This window comes from Leptinotarsa decemlineata, unplaced genomic scaffold (assembly GCF_025532065.1).
Source record: "Leptinotarsa decemlineata unplaced genomic scaffold, Ldec_3_MD MMD2_tig00001719_RagTag_RagTag, whole genome shotgun sequence".
NCBI lineage: Eukaryota > Metazoa > Arthropoda > Insecta > Coleoptera > Chrysomelidae > Leptinotarsa > Leptinotarsa decemlineata.
This window is the reverse complement of record NW_027412569.1, coordinates 11,171,131-11,188,848: the sequence shown is the minus strand read 5'-3', so window position 1 is coordinate 11,188,848 and position 17,718 is coordinate 11,171,131. Positions and strand designations below refer to the sequence as shown.

Below are 17,718 nucleotides of genomic sequence, written 5' to 3'. Positions count from 1 at the left end.
TTGTATGTCATGCAATGAGGCAACAATTCATTTTCGTTCATCTCCATCCACAAATTCACTTTCAGGAAATAACCTCAAACTAACCTCAGCTATCAGTAAACTACTAAACGGTCAATAACTCTCTGAAAATTAAAGGGAACATCTGTTCGTGGACGAAACATCTTCAGTGAATGCAGTATCCCTAATAAATTGTCACCAACTCAAGAAGATCACCGAGATCCTTGAAGAATTCTTCGACAACCACTCCCTGATGATCATCACCAGAAAAACTTCATATGAACTACTTTACTGACTAGTTTTGATCATACTTTGGAATCACAATCAATCATTGCAATGCTTCTTGCGACAACCAAATCAAATTTCTCTAAAGATAAGAACCGACAGACCTGCCAATAAAATGTTGGCAATATGTTGATGGATTATGACACCATATTTGTTAAACACATCAACTTTTCAGCAGTGTTGCAGTGTTGGTCTAAACCAAAACAACTGTCCTAACCAAACCAAACTCAGTTCTGAAGTAAAAATGGAACTGAACATTGCTGCTGCTGGTGCTAGTGTTGCTTCCATCATTGTAGCTACCAATGCTCAAAACGAAAAAGAAAATGGTGACAGAGACAGTTTTCAACAAATGGGACAAGCTATGACAACTCAATTTCAGATTGACTTTTGAACGAAAGTATATCGTTTGGCAGTTTTAATGTCCCGCAATCTGGCAGGAGCTTCAAACATTTCAATGAGTTCCCTCGCCAGTTCTTTGGTCCATATCATGTTTATTGCTGAATAAAATAACAAATGAACTAGGTCCTGAAGTTCGAAGATTGTGATGAAGAAGCTCACTAGCAACATCACTTGTTGACAACACCATATAGACTGAGTGATGTTTTTCATGTAAATAGAAAACAACAGCATCATACAACACATTTCTTTTATGTCATGCCGCCCGATGTTGACCAGTATCCATCAACTATTTAACGGAATACATGTTGACAACACCAATATCAACATGTTGCCAACATTTTGTTGGACTGTTTGTACTTTCCTTAAGAAAAATCGACTCTGAAAACTCTCAGCACCCACTTTTCCATTTCTTAATAGTCAGATCAACTGCAGTGACTCGAGGAAATTTTCAAGGTTTCAGGTTCAGATATTCATACTAGAAACTTCAATAAACCAACACTGGTGAAGTTATATTTCTTCAAGGAACAACGTTGAATTCTATGCTGCTAATGTTGCTAATAACAGTATGAAATCATACTTAACTGATCGATCCCAGAGTGTAATCATCAACACAACTCAGAGCCAATCTCTCATTGTTAAGCAGGGAGTTTCCCAAGGCTCAATTCTTGGACCTTTGTTATTTTTAATCTATGCTAATGATCTCATTAATTTCCTTCTTGACATTTCTAAAGTCCAAGTAATATCATATGCTGGTGATACAAATGTACTCATAACTGGTGAAGAAACTACTGAACTTGTGATAACATCAGAAATGGTATACAATAAAGTAATGGAGTGGTCCGAAATAAATCATCTAACGGTAAATGTATCTAAAACCTCTTTGATGAAATTTACTTTCAGGGAACTATGGAACAGTTTCAAATTTTTAATAACAATGACATGAATGTATATGCTAGTGAAACGATTAAGTTGCTTGGACTAACAATCGGCTATAAACTATTGTCCTGGAAACCACACGTCGATATACTTTGTAAAAAGTTAAGAAAAAATTGTTATGCCTTGAAGTTCTTATCAAATAATTGCCACGAAAACATAATATTAATCGTTTATTATGCAAAAATCAACTGTCATCTGCGATATGGTATTCTTAACTGGAGTACTTATACCTTTTGGTCACGTGTTTTCGCTTTGCAAAAATTTGCTATGAGAATTGTTGCAGGACTAAATTGGAGGCAGTCATCTAGAGAGGCTTTTAAGCGACTAAAGATCTTAACTGTGACAGACTTGTATCTGTATGAACCGTGTATATATGTATACAAACATGACGAAGAATTTCAAGAACGAAGTTTTAATAATGAACGAGAACGGGAATGTTTCCTGCTTATTCATCAAACTCAAACAACTGTTCATGCAGTTACAGTTTCGTAAGAAGGTATCATCTTTCCCTCCAACCGATTTCCTGGAGTCTTTGAAGTCCACTAAATACTCGTTAGGACAACAAGAGGATTGTTCCGAATTCTTGGGGTTCTTGTTGAATACTCTTCGTGAGCAAAACAATAGCAAAATCAATACTCCTGACCGCTCTGGACTGAATGATTCCGTACAACCCATCTCGTCTTGTGTTTGTAAATCTTTTGCTGGAAAAATCCTCACTTGTTTACTTTGTGGTAAATGTTCAAGAAGTAATGAAAACTTATGTGAATTTCTGGAACTTCATCTAGCGTTTCCTAATACGACTAATTACCAGTCCGTGCAAAGCTTATTGTTAAATCATCTGAAAATGGAATTTTTAACAGGCGATGATCGACTGTATTGTCAAACATGCGCCAAACTAACTGACTGTTATAAGGAAACAAGTATAGCTGAGGCACCTGTCAATCTAATAATAACACTGATGATTTTCAAACAAGACTCAACCTCTAACGGAAGCAAAAAACTCTTTGGAAGGTTCGAAATAGATGAACATTTCAAACTAGCAGACCACTGTTATAATATTCATGCAGTCATTGTTCACTGTGGTTCTGGCGTTGAATGTGGTCATTATTACGCCTTGGTCAAAGAAGAAACGGCCTGGTATAAGTTTGACGATAGTCGTGTCACGAAGTGTTCTGGTGATGCATTGAATTTATTGGAGCCTCTGGAGACACCCCACATTTTGTTTTATGAGAGAGAGGACATTGTTAGATCAAGATCTTCAGATGATGTGGTGCTGCAGGTTTTTCCGGGTTTTCCTGCAGCTGAAAAAGCAAATGCGCCACTGGAATCAATGAAGTCGCCCCTGAGCGCCAATTAATTTTTATTGTTGTATTTATTTTATTTTTATCGTTGTTTTAACACAAAGATAAATTATTCAATAGAACAGATTATCAATATGACACTAGATCCAGGAATCTTCTTGTGGGATGGTTTTCAATCACCTCGAGGTCTCTATTCAAACATCTCTAAATAATGATATTTTCAAATCCAGACTTGAAGCATTACTTATTGAGAAAAACCATTACAGTATTAGTGAATTTATGACATAATACTACATTTTATAAAGATGTTTTCTTTTTGACAACATTTGTTATTCGTTTGTTCGAAGGTGATTGATAATGTTTCATGATGAATTTCACTAGTTCGGACTTTCATTGTCTACTATATAAAATGATTTGAAATCCCTGAAACAACTAAAAAAAAATTGAAAATGAATAGCTGAAAATAACAATTATATTAACCAAAATAAAACTGAAATGAAATAATAGTGAAATAAAATACAGGTAAAAATAGAACAATTGAATAAATAAAAATGAAGAAATGAAAAAGAAAATAAAAATAAAAAGTGGAGAGATTCTAAGTCACGTTAGTTCACGACGTTTCGATTATTAGTATCTACAATCGTCTTCGGGTGATGACTGGTGATGATGACCATATCGAGTCACCACCCGAAGACGATTGTAGATACTAACAATCGAAACGTCGTGAACTAACGTGACTTAGAATCTCTCCACTTTTTATTTTCTTTTTTCATTTCTTCATTTTTACTTATTCAATTGTTCTATTTTTACCTGTATTTTATTTCACTATTATTTCATTTCAGGTTTATTTTGGTTAATATAATTGTTATTTTCAGCTATTCATTTTCAATTCTTCTTTTTTAGTCTTTTCAGAGATTTCAAATAATTTTATATAGTAGACAATGGAAGTCTGAACTAGTGAAATTCATTTCATTTAATATGTTCTTGTTGTGTCTTTTTTAATTAAGTTGGTAGGTTCTATGAATTTTTATATTTCTATATAATTATATATTTTACTTCTTTTATATTAATAACATATAACTGTGTTCATATCATTTAAATTCTTTTCTTCATTGATTATGACGTTTTTGTCAGTTACTACTTGAATCTGTTTAAAATCTGTTTTTCCGTTAACCAGCTGTCGCACCCCTACGAACGACAACCCTCAGAAGTCGAAACTTGTGCGAACTAAGGATTAACGAGGTCTTACCTTTTAACGTGTGATTCCTAACACGGGTTGGACGGTAGCAAGTGAAGATCGATCGTTCAGACTAGGGCTTGAACCACCGACCAACACGGCAGTCAATTCGAGTGAGTGAACAAAGCACCCACGCCGAACCGCTTGGCTACCGACATTTATACTTTTTAATTGAAAAATAAAGATTTATTATTATTATTATTATTACATAAGGAAGTTTACCAGCCAGACATCTTTTTCTTTGCACTCCACCTCTGGAAGGTTGCTGATGGCCTCAATGGAAGTAGAGGTCATCAGTAACTCGTTCCAATCACCATCGACAACTGTTTCAAATGCCCCTACATAGCAACAATTCATGGCAAACTCCAACAAGTGATGGATATCTGTTTGAAGAATACATTGAAACTGACATTCCGAATACACCAAAGGAATTCAAAAACTCAATGGATATAGATGCATATCATTATCAGTATACTCACCAACATTCACAATATAGTTGATATGCCCGTCTACCAGTTCCACAGCTACAAAATCTTCCTTCTTCCCTCCATTGAATAAAATCAGTCCGTTCGCCTCTCTGGTTCTGAACATAAAATCGATATGTATGCTGGCGTATGCTCTCAGCATGGGTAGCCCGATGAAGGTGTGTTTCGACCGAAACGTCACAGGTCGATGCAGATTGTCAGTGGCGTGCTTAACGAATTTTGCTGCCACCTACGGAATGAAACATGAAGGAATGTATCCAAATAACACTTCATTGTGAGTTTTATAAAAATAATTGTGTGAAAATCTCACATTTAACAGCTACTTGAATAAGTTAACATAGATTCTTATCAGAATATTAGCAAGTTCTATTACAAAAATATGGTGGGTTTATATGATAACTGGTGTTATTCAAGGATCTATTCTTAGACCGGTTATCTTACTAATTTTATAAACTTGCTAAGAGAGACCAAACTGCGTAGAGGTCAAGTGAGTTGATAGAAGTTACTTCATGTCAGATCACGGAAAGCACAACATATGATTATAGAAACAGGAAAGTAGTTTTACATGCTTTCTTGGGTATTGGGGAAGTATAATAATAGTTTGAATTGAAGGGGTTATATTTTTAGGAGTGATTAATTTTTGGGGAAGAAAGTTTTTGGCTTTCAACAACTCCATCTCCATTCAGTGTTCATATAGAAGTATTTGTTTCGAAAGAATTTTTTTCTTTCGTGAAAGTAGCTGTTTCAGGAGGACTTTCTTTCAGTTTGTGTCTGAAAGTTACTTCTTTGCATGATTTACACATCCATGTATAGAGTTACTTATTTTTAAATTGATTACTTCCTTCCTTTCTTTGGAAGATTCCCTCATCCTTTTTTTGTATCAAGATGGAGTAGTAGAAAGCCAAACACTTTCTTTCCCAAAAATATAATGATAATCTAGAATCGATAATCCAGGTATCGAAGGGAAGAGAAATCCAGAAGACACGCTGCAAGTAGACTCGGAGGAAGATTAGTAACATGATTGATATAGGAGCAATGGCAGGCAATAATGAAAGTAATGCCTTTATAATGTCCCCACAATGTTCTTATAATGAACTGGGCTATTCAAACTATTTAGAAAATGTAGAGCTGTATAGCCGCATACAATAAGCAGAAAGAATCATATACAGCTCATTATATTGAAATTTAAGTCAGTGGATTGTAGAATTTGAGTTACTGGATTGAATGATTTCAGCAAAATATGGAAATTCAAAATCAAGTATGGAAGAAGATAACCAACAAACGAAAATAATGAACCGAACTTTGTATCAATGTGTTGAGGATGCATAAAACAAAACAAAACATACTTATGCTGAAGATTTTATACAAACATATGTTTATAACCACTTTATGGTTATAAACAACTGGCAGGGGTGCGGGAAACATGGAACATGTTTCCCGCACCCCTGCCAGTTGCCTCTCCAAGTGTGACTCTGATCTAAGGTAAGCATGTTTTTGTACTTTTATTACTTTTTACATGTTCGTGTTTATTGAAATCTTGTTTTATATCCGGGTATTAATAGCAGTAATAATAGCAATGTTCGATCACCGCACGCGGTATTTGAAGGTTATGTTTTGATCGATATGTTGGAATTTGGTGTTTGGGGCGAAATGATCCCTTTCTGTGTGTTTAAAATGATCCCTGGAATCATTTTACCCCATTAGAATTTGTTATTTTTACAGATCATGCCGAGAATTTATATACGGAAAAAATCGCCAAATCGACATTACGATATGTGTCCCAGAATCAACGTCTTCTGCTCGAGCGCGAGCTTTTAGACAAGCCTGTGGTGGATACATTTTTTTCGACTTTGAAAAACGTGCAAGAAAAACATTATTTTCCACCCCATCGGATATTTAATGTTGACGAGACGAGTTTATGCACTGTCCCAACAAAATACTCTAGAGCAGGGGTGGCCAACTTGATTATTTTATTTTATTTATTATTTATTATTTGTTCAATTACAATGAAGTAAAATGCCCAGATGAGCGTAGAACATGTCAGTGTAATAAATATACAGTTAAAAACATTTAAAAATTGAAATCAATTAAATGTGAGACATTTTAGCAGGTAAAATCTGAAGGGATGGTATCTTTAAAATATTCATCAGTTGAGTAGTATGCTCTATTTAGAAGAAAATTTTCAAGTTTATTTTTGAGTGTTGTTTTAGAGAGGCTTCTTAGTGCATTTGGAAGTTTGTTATGATGATGATTAGACATAAGATCTCCTGTTTACTAACGGAACCCTGTGCGATCTACCACTTACATACATGCAGATTCTAATCGTGATTTACATCGGTGATCGTCGAAACGTCGTAACTCCAGTACCTAGTCTCTGTCGTCAACTGTCAACTGACTGAATGAGACGTGACCACGGAACTGATTGACACACGCCCCCCCGCCGCATTCCACACGCTTCCCTCTTATTGGTCATCGCGTGCCGAAAACAAAAAACTATACTGTGTAGAATAGAGGATAAATACCGTGACGGAACAGCGATTGAAAAATTATACAAGATGATGCTGTAGTAGCTGGTAATTACGTTCCGCAGTCTGGTCTATTTATTTATATTTTTTGTCTTGCCACGATCGATTGGACTAATGGTCGCGATCGACTGGTCGATCGCGATCGACCGGTTAGCCACCCCTGCTCTAGAGTGTTTGCACAAACAGGTCGTAAACAGGTGGCGCCAGTGACTTCAGCTGAGAGAGGTGAAACAACGACTGCAGTGATTTGTACCTCAGCTTCTGGAACTTGTGTTCCTCCAATGTTAATCTTTCGCAAAGTCCTAATGAAAATGGAATTGATGGATGGCGCACCTCCAGGCGCAATATGTGCATGCAATCCATCTGGTTGGATGGAGCTAGATGTGTTTTCTCAGTGGTTCGATCACTTTTTAAGTTATGCCAAACCGACAGCAGAAGATCCGGCTCTTTTGATATTGGATGGTCACCTATCTCACACAAAAAAATTGAATGTGGTATTAAAAGCCAGGGATAATCACGTCACTATTCTATGCCTGCCGCCTCATTGCACCCACAAACTCCAACCCTTGGACGTCGGAGTCATGTATCCGCTAAGCGTTCATCATAACCAAGTGTTAGAGAAGTGGATGAATAACAATCCTGGGAGAGTAGTGACCGTGTTCCAAATAACGAAAATTTTCATAGAGGCCTATCTAAAAGCAGCCGTTCCACTGAATAGTATGAATGGATTCAACAAAACAGGAATATATCTGTTCAACCCTGACATTTTCACTAATGTGGACTTCATTGCGCTGAAACGACTGAAATGGATGTTGACAATGACACGGTAGAACCTGAGACGTCCAATCCTCCATTAGCAGAAACCGAGCAAATGGATGTCCAAGAATCCCTTCATTCAACACCTCAGCTGTGTCTGATTCAAATTTCGACTCCAGTGGTGACTCAAACATCTCCACAAGCTCCTCAGTCATCGTGGCAAGCATCGTCCTTCCAAAAAAATATCTCAACGTCTGAATTTTCCGGAAGATTACCTCCAGCTTTGGCTGCTGGTCTTCCATCCACATCTTTTGGTGTTGTTAACCCCGAGAAGTACGACCAATACCAAAGATAGTTGGAAAAAGAGCGAGTGCAAGACGAATAAGAGTAGACTCATCAGTATTGACCAGCACACCCTACAAAAAATACCTTGAAGAGGAAGCCAAAAAGAAAACAGATATAGAAGAAAACAATGCCTTTAAGGAAGCGAATAAAATAAAAATCACGGTGACCAACAAACAGAACGATAAAGGAAAAGGAGGCGGGAAGGAAAAGGAGGCGGAAAAGAAAAAGGAGAGGGAAAGGCAAAGGCAAAAAAAGCAAAACAGATCAGATTCTTCTGAAGAGGAGAGTGATACCGAATGCTTCTTCTGTACTGAAAGCTATTCCAAAGACAGTATTCCAAAGACAGTAAATGGGGACATGAGGCTTGTGCGGGAGTAGATAGTAACGATGAAGGTGACTTTACCTGCCATATTTGCCTCTCTAGTAATCAATTTGAAAGTGTGAAAGAAAAATTATGGCTATCGGTCTTTTTTATTTCTTTCCTGATAAAAACATTTTTATTTTTTGAACGAAGAGTTGATTTTTCTGTTGCATTTAGACATTGATAAGGTATGAGTACTCTTTTTTGTTTTTTTTTTATTCAGAAGAAGAGTTTATTTGATTACCTATTGCTTGACTAGGTATGTTGTTAATTTTGCAAACCTTTCAAAAGTTTGTTGCAATGTTTTATTGTTTAGTTTTGTTGATTGAGTAGTAGATAATTACAAAAAAAGATCTCTAATGATACTAGAAGACTGCAAAAGTTTTGTGTAACTTACTCAAATTGTTATGAACAATACATGATTAAAATGAACAGCTGAGTTTTTTATTTCATTAATGTTTATTAACTTTTGGTATAAAATGATTCCTGGGATTATTTTACCCCTACCCCAGGGATCATTTTATACATAGGTGTGTATAAAATTATCCTTTACTAAACTTTAACAAAAACCTCTAATACAAGAAAACTACATACATATAGTAAAAAATAAGTATGCAGTTACAAAGTTAAGTAAATTCACTACCTCCAACAACAGAATTCTTGCGATTTTGCCTTCAACTTTAGCCACAGTTACGTTTGTCCCTTAAGGGGATCATTATACCTCAACTTCCCCTGCTAATCACTGATTAATTCAATACAAGGTCATCACAAAATAGAACTTTGAAACATATGTTCCCTGTACCTCTCATCTGCCCATGCTCATCAAACTAGACAAATCAATGAATTGTTAACGGAATTCAATATTCTACAAAGCAATCATCCAAATGTGTAGATGTGAAATGCCCCCACCAATGGAACAGAGGCATCATTTTTAATATTAAAAAAAATGGGTATGCATAACATTATTCATAGAACAAACAAGCTGGTAAGTAAGTGAGTAAATGAGTAAGTGAATGTTTTCGATTCAGTTGAAAGACAGATTCATATTCGTCTGACAGCAGAAAAATATATAAAGACATGAAATGAAGAGATTATATAAACCTAGGAGAACCAATGAAAGTTAGGGATACCTATTGTATTGTAGCCAGCAAATGAAATAGTAATTCTAACCCTATATAACCAGACATACTAATTTTGCAGGTTGGAGAGGGAAAAGGAAGGAAGAAAAAGATAGAGGACGAGAGAGAGAGAGAGAGAGAGGGATCTATTTGTGGTGGTTATTCGTTATCCGAATATCAGAAGAGACAAATCATGATTAATGCCAACATTTTTTTAGCTCTTCCAATGAATTGATTGATGTAGCCGTTACTACATGGTAGGAAATCATGATGAAGAAAAGAGAAATGGAACTTTCTATGTTTTTTACCACTTTTATCTGTAACTAACGCTGCTGCAGTTTCGTCCTATACGGACTATCCAAACTTATACAATAAACTATATGGTTTCAAAAGATACTATCTAGAAGTAAGTCAGGAAACGAAGCCGGAAATTCACTTACAGATTAATATACCATCAGGTCAAAAAACCAGAAATCAAGAAATGGGTATCGCTAACATATTTTGGAAAAAGAACAGAGATAATTGCGGGTTTCTTCAGGAAAAAATAATGTGGAAGAGCTGTTCAATTATTCGCGTTTGAAGTAGGTACACATGATTAGCAAAAACACCGTACTTTGTGACACTGACGAAAAAATTGACACAATTTCAATGTATGTCAAAGCACCTCCTATTTTCTTCTCCTTCGAAAGTGTATAATAAAATATTTAGTTTCATTCATATGTCAATATCTTCATCACATTCAATTGATGCTGCAGTTGGGAGCAATTTTAAAATAGCTCCGTTAGAGAACAGTTGATTGAGTTACAACGTGACGACCTTTAATTTTTCTTATAATTTTTTTTCTGAAAATATTCAACACTGCTACTAACCTTGATATTTGGGAATCCTGCTATAGATTGCTCAGTGCTCAGAGCCCTTGCCAGCTCAATATAAGGTATGTTATTGAAGTAGAACTGCTGGATGTCTCCAACGAAATTAGGAACCGTTGTCGACATGCTGATTTCCTCTTCGAGGTGATACAGTCCGCCCAAATGAATAGTACGCCACTGGAGGGCGGAATATTTACCCTGAATTTCAGCTATAACAAGAAAAAAACGTCTTTAGATCGATGATACATAACGATTGCCTGAAAAGTTCGTAGACTGTCACAGAAAAAATGATTAATAATATTGCACTGCCCTCATTGCATTTCCAACAGAACAATCCACCAGAATAAGCAGTACGCCACTGAAGGAAGAAATATTTACCCAGAATTTTAGCTGAATCAACAAAAAACCGAGTCTGGATAGCAGTGAAGAGTGAAATTGAAAAAAGTTTCGAAATGGATTCCCGTAAAATTAAACGGTTATTGGCAGAACATTTTCTGTTTGCTTTGTTATTAAAATCCAACACTGTACAGTTGTTGCTTCATATATTTCAAGGATTATTTGGCTCGCGAGGCTGAGCACAATTTAATTTTGTTGAATTGTATGTTTGCCTTCTGCCGTGAGGTACGTCGATAGTTAGGGAAAATGTATCTCAATTTTGAAGCTAGCCTCGTTGATGATGTTTATTTTCAATTATTGAATATTCGATGAACGTGTCTGTGACTTAGATGAGTGTTCGAATTGCGATTTTCAATCGGGGTAAAACACACAGAAGATACGAATTATAATTAATGGAATCAGTTACTTTTTTAGACCACTTTCATCACCCTTTGATTTCTATTTAATGGTGTCGTGTAAACTATTTTTCAGCATCCAAACTTTATTAAAAATGAAGAATTAATTAATATTCGCCAAATAGTATACCGGCGAATACGCCAAATGTTACACAAGAGAATTCGCCAAATGTTACATAGGAGAATCCGCCAAAAAGTATAAAGAGAATTCGCCAAACAGTATAAAGCGAATTGGCAAAATAGTATAAAACGAATTCGCCAAATAGGATGCATGCGAATTTACCAAATATCATACAAGCGAATTCGCCAAATATTATATAGGCGAATTCGCCAAATATTATATAGGCGAATTTGTCAAATATTATATAGGCGAATTCGCCAAATAGTATACACACAATTCACACACAAATAGTATATCGTTGTCAAATCCGATATTGTGTATTTTCTATATACACACATCGGAAAAGTCTAGGGATATTTTTATAACATACTAAATATCATAAAAATAAATGGATGAGGTCGTTTAATTTCGATTAAATTGGTACACTCGACTACCCTGTAGATTTCTATGGGTTGAACAAAGCCTGCAAAAACGGTAACTAATCTTTTATCAAGTTTTTTACAAACTGTAGGTTTTCGGCTAAAATGAATAATCTGAAAGTGTCGAGTTTGTACATTCTATGCAGTTCTTGCTCAGCAATTAAACTGGAAATATTGTGCTTTAACATGGAACACCATCACTTACCATTGGCTGAGATGAATAGAGCTGTAGGGCTTCTTCAAGGTGGCATGCGACAAAATGATGTAGCTCTTCGTTTGGGGGTCTCCCAAAGTGTTATCAGTCGATTGTGGCGGCGTTTCCGTGAAACTGGCAGTCCAGCCGAGCAACATCCAGGGCGAGGACGCGCTACAACTGCAGTTCAAGACCGATTTTTGGTCTTAACCGCAAGAAGACAACCGACAATCACAGCACCTGAGTTGGTTAACGTGTTGCAGCAGACGCACCAGGTAACCATTGGTCGTGATACTGTCAGAAATCGACTGCATGAAGCAGATCTCCACAACAGAAGGCCACTTAGATGTACACCTTTGTCGAGAGGCAATCGCGGTAGAAGATTAGAGTGGTGTCAAGAACATCAATACTGGGATGCAAATGATTGGGCCACAGTTTTGTTTACAGACGAATCCAGATTTTGATTTCATTCAGATTCTCGTCGAGTAAGACTGTGGAGACGATCTGGAAATAATGAACGTTTGAGACACGTCCAGGAAGTCTACACATACAGAGGTGGCACAGTAATGCTATGGGGCGGAATCATGATCGGCGGCAGAACCGATCTCGTTTTTCCAAATCGCTCCCTCACAGCTCGACAGTACCTCGACACCATTCTTCTACCTATTGTCCCTCTGTTTGCTGGTGCTGTTGGTGAAAACTTCCACCTAATGCACGATAATGCTCGTCCACATGTCGCGCGTCTAGTGACTGACTGGCTCACCAACGCAGGAGTTGATGTATTGGCATGGCCAGCACAATAACCGGACCTGAATCCCATCGAGCATATGTGGGACATGCTTCAACGAAGAATTACTCCGCATATGGGGAACATTCACACAACGTTTCAATTGAGAGAGCTTTTAATCGCTGAATGGGCAAATGTACCTCAACAAGGCATTGACAATCTCATTTTGTCGATGCACGATAGATGTAGGGCCGTAATAAACCAGCGTGGAGGCCATACTTTGTACTGATTCCAATTTTTTTGTGTTATGATTTTTTTTCGGGGTGCCAAAGAAGAGCCATATTTTTTTTAGTTTTGCTTATATGCGCACTCAGTATTTTTGACCATTTTATACATTTTGTTGTAAGTTACATTCGTTTAATAATCACCCGTCAACTTTTTTTTCCCTAAAGCGATCTAAAAAAAAATATTGCCATTTTTAAAAATATCCCTAGACTTTTCCGATGTGTGTATTTTGATAGTACTTGTCATTTGGAAAACAACGGCAATAGCATCTACCGTTATCAAGATATGCAAACTTTGAAACCGCGCATTTGTCGAAAGCTAGTGTGATGTCACGAGATATGTGCCATTGTTGGTATAGACTATAGAGCCTGATCCACGTCTGAACTTTTATAAATTGTAGCATTGAATGTTTGATGTTCGAAAGATGTGTTATCAAAAATTTGATGATGGAAGGCGTTGCTGAAGTCCGATTATTCAAACACGATTATTTGCGGTATTGAGAAATTGAAGTCAGGCAATATATTTGGTACGTTTGGGCGATAAATGAAGTTTAACTCTGTTCATGAATATGTGATATAGTAACGATTTATTTTCCCAAGAAATATACAATGTTTATAGCAGAAAAAAACAGTACCATCCACAAAATCGATTCGTGAATTCAACCCCATCATGGATCGAATGAATAACAACATACTCATGAATTCATTATTTCAACAGTGACATTCAATGTTTTTCTGATGGGAACAAAGCGAGCAGATGAATATCACTCCATTCTATTCATCCACCAAAAGGTAAACCAATTTATCGGCAACGCATGTCCCATTAGCTTCCATCAAAATATTTGCAGGATTCGCTTCATCTATCATTGAAAATATAATAAACCCAAAATACAACCCACTGAAATGTATTAGTTTCGCTGGCAAGTATTCACTAAAATGTTCAGCTCAAAGCATTGTTTGATCATAACGTAGGATTTTTCAGTGACATATTTCACGGGAGCGTAGCCTTTGTTGTTTGGATAGTAATTCCCAAATGCACTGGGAATTTGATATGTTTCATATTGAATTCATAATAGTAATTTTTCAGAGTAAACTAGTGTGGAAAATCATTTTCAAAAACTTTTTAATCTTGAGTGATGGAAGTTATACAAAAAAATATCAATATGATATCCATATTGAAGACTACAGGAAAATAACCCTTTAAGATAAGATAAGATAAGATATATATTTCATCTTTTTAGGTACACATGGTATACATAAGACAGGTCAATATAAACAAAATATAAAAGCTGAAAATGGAAGATAATTGTAGAAAAATATAAAATACATACAGCCACACTTATTTTAAAAGTAATATAACAAAAAAAACATAACTCACTTTTCTTTATGATTTAAAAATTCTCTAAGTGAATAAAATTTGTTTTCCAATAAAAATGTCTTTAATCGTTTTTTAAACTTTTTGTGATCGGGAATATCTTTAATTTTTCCTTGAAGGTGGTTGAAAGCCATTGCTCCGGCATACCTTGGCGATTTTTTGTATTCCAAAAGATTACATTTTCTAAGATGAATTTGATGGTTTTGTCTAGTGGGGTAATCGTGTATTTCGCGAGATCTAGTGAATGAAGACAAATTTGAGTGGATGTAAGACAGTAATTTATAAAGATAGATACCAAATACCGTCAGAATTTTATTTTTGAAGAAGACTTCTCTAGCAAATGCCCTTTATTGAAGTTATTTCTTAGAGTCGCAAATGCAAAGAACGTTTTACCGAGTTTTTTGCAGAGAAATTCGATGTGTTTTTTGAAGTCAAGTTTGCTGTCTAGTTGTGTTCCTAAAAATGTTGTGAGAGCTGAGGTTGTCAAGGAAACCGAACTAATATTTAGATTCAAGTCATGAGACTTTCCCATCTTGCTAGTGAATTCAATGCAAACTGCTTTAGACATATTGTTAATAAGATGGTTTTTTTGGCACCATGCTGTGAAGTTGTTAATTACCTGGGTTAATTACCATGTTCAATGAAACGGGGCAAGTCATTAACATAAAGAAGGAAAAGAAGAGGGCCCAATATTCCTCCCTGCGGCGTACCAATTTCGGTCTGCCGTTCTTCTGAGCACGTCTCATTTATCTTCACTTTAATTATTCTTTCAGTCATGTATGAATGAATCCAACTGTTAATGGGTCCTCGTATGCCTATTTTACATAATTTTTCACACAAGAATTTAGGATTTATGGTTTCGAAGGCTCGTGTGAGGTCAAAAAAGATATCACAAACATGTAATCTATCATTTAAATTTTCATGAATATATTGTATCATTTCGGCCGAGACAGTCTCGATCGAGAAATTCTTACGAAATCCATGCTGTTGTGGGGAGATGATATTTATATCGAGAAAAAGCATAATTTGTTCATATACGGCTTTTTCTATCACTTTGGAGAATTAGTTCAAGACGCATATTCCTCTGTAAACAAGTGGTTCCACCACGGAACCACCGGAGCTACAAAAAAATTGCTGACTGAAAATAATTTATTCTCAAAAAATAAAGCTCAACATTGTTCTAATGAAAGGCAGCAAAACAGTTTCTCATATCTTGAAGGCAAAGTCCAACATTACATGAAGAACAGTGCCATTAGGTTCTTTCCTTGTGCTGCAGTGTGAACATCTAACTTTATTACCATGCAGTGGCGTATGTGCTGCTTTGTCAGTACAGATTTCCAATGGAACATGAATTTTAAATTTAAATTTTTCAAACAGGTTTTTTCTTTCTGTACTGACTCTTTCTTTGAAAAGGAGAAATGCGTTTACAACAGTCAGATCGACAAAATGCCAAAAAATCCGGTGCTACCATGTTTTAGATTTCCTATCGATCTCATAACATGACTTGTACATATCGCTTAGGTCTACAAAGCCCATATTCTTATTATAATCTTTCACCATTTTCAGGCATTGGATCTCTAGGCGAGAGCCGTCTTTTTGCTTTCTTGATACCTCTTCAATATCCTGAGGGTTGTGAAAGTTACGGATGAAATGAACCGGTTTATTATCATTATTTTATAGAAAAAATATACCACCAACTTACCATTATCGTTTGAATGTATAAGAAAAAGGATTACTATGATGATACCAGATATAAATCAATCAACCCTCAACTGACACTCACTGCACATGTACGACTTGAACTATTCGTACGCTATTACAGGGAGCTATCAGGAAACTCTCCTTTCACGCGATCCAGACAGTGGTCAAGTCAGCGCTTACTGGTCCGCGAGAAAATAATTTTTTGATTTGTGGTTCCATAGTGGACCCACCTGCCCACAAAGAAATAATTGACTCGTTCAAAAAGCGGTGCCTGTGTGAAAGTAGCGATTCACATTGGAAAAACGTTCCCAGGAAGTTTATGAACCAACCTCCATCAATATCCAAACAGACCCTTAATTAGCCAATATTTTCCTCCGTCCGATATCCCTTCCGCCTACATATTTTCGAGTGAGTATCGAGGAGAAAAATGCCTTTCCGGCTCAGCAATGGCCTTTCGCGCGATTTCCCACCGTTTCTATTAGCGTAAAAATGGATTACGTCTCCCCCTTCATTATTAATCTATCGTGATTGACGTTCACGGTGCGAATTCGCAGTGAGGTTCATTCGCGATTATAATTGGAGAAGTGACTGCCACCGCAGTGGTATCTGGTGCATGAAATCGAATCTGGATCGGCCTTGACCTCACCCCAATCCGGGGTTTATCCAGAACTCATGGAATTTTCGAAATTACCGATTTGTTCAAAAAGATAGGAAAAAAATTCGAGACAGTTCCATTGAATGACAATAATAACACGTGGGGCTTTACCTATTGGGCTCCTGAATCCACAAAACTGGCTTTTTTGGAGAAAGACGTCCCTCATGCGCTAATAGAAGATGCTGACATCTGTCAAATCAACAGCAACCTGTACAATTCCATCCAAATAGGGATTACACGAGATAAAAGCCAACTACGGCATTCCATCCCACTTTAACCCAAAGTGTGCTGCTTACCAGGTAGCACTGCCTTCGTATATAACCTCTTCACTTATTAAAGAAGCCTTTGTATGCTGCAGATGATCCGCAGACCGCTGGTGAGGTGAAATCGTTCTAGAAGGATTTTTATTTCTACTCTGTAGAGAGTTTCGACAGCTTGAGCTGAATGACGTTCAAAGAACCCATGTGGGTTCGAAAAACTTTGCTGTTCCAGGAATGGATAAGCTGGACACCTGATGGTGGAGAAACCTTCCAAGTACCCACCGTGATCTGGTCTGAGTTTTCATGACTGACTGATTTTTATACTTAGTCCTGTATGGTATTCATTAGGATATTATGGGAAGTTCTTCTGTAACTCTAGCTCCATGGAAAACCTGGAGGAACTCTAACCCATACTCTCAATCGGGTTGTTTGTTTATAGGCTCACTGTTTGAACCACCAATTGTTGTTTTTTGCACGTGCTTAAGCTTGGTTGTGGTTGGTGTAAGCGTAAGCTCTCCCATCAGACTGATTCTGATTTTTGTTGAAGGGATGCTTCTTCGTTGCTCAAAACTTCGTTC

The 17,718-nt window shown here is 36.6% G+C and overlaps 1 protein-coding gene across 3 annotated transcripts in view; it reads right to left on the bottom strand.

Moving 5' to 3' along the window:
* Nrx-1 (Neurexin 1) overlaps positions 1-17,718 on the bottom strand; it is a 208,289-nt gene that overhangs the window by 17,876 nt on the left and 172,695 nt on the right. For all 3 annotated transcript variants that reach the window (XM_074176497.1, XM_023171873.2, XM_074176498.1), the window contains 2 exons: positions 10,615-10,823; positions 4,635-4,869 (listed from right to left, as the gene is read on the bottom strand). In XM_074176497.1, coding sequence (XP_074032598.1) covers positions 4,635-4,869; positions 10,615-10,823 — 444 coding nt within the window. The remainder of the gene's footprint in view (positions 1-4,634; positions 4,870-10,614; positions 10,824-17,718) is intronic.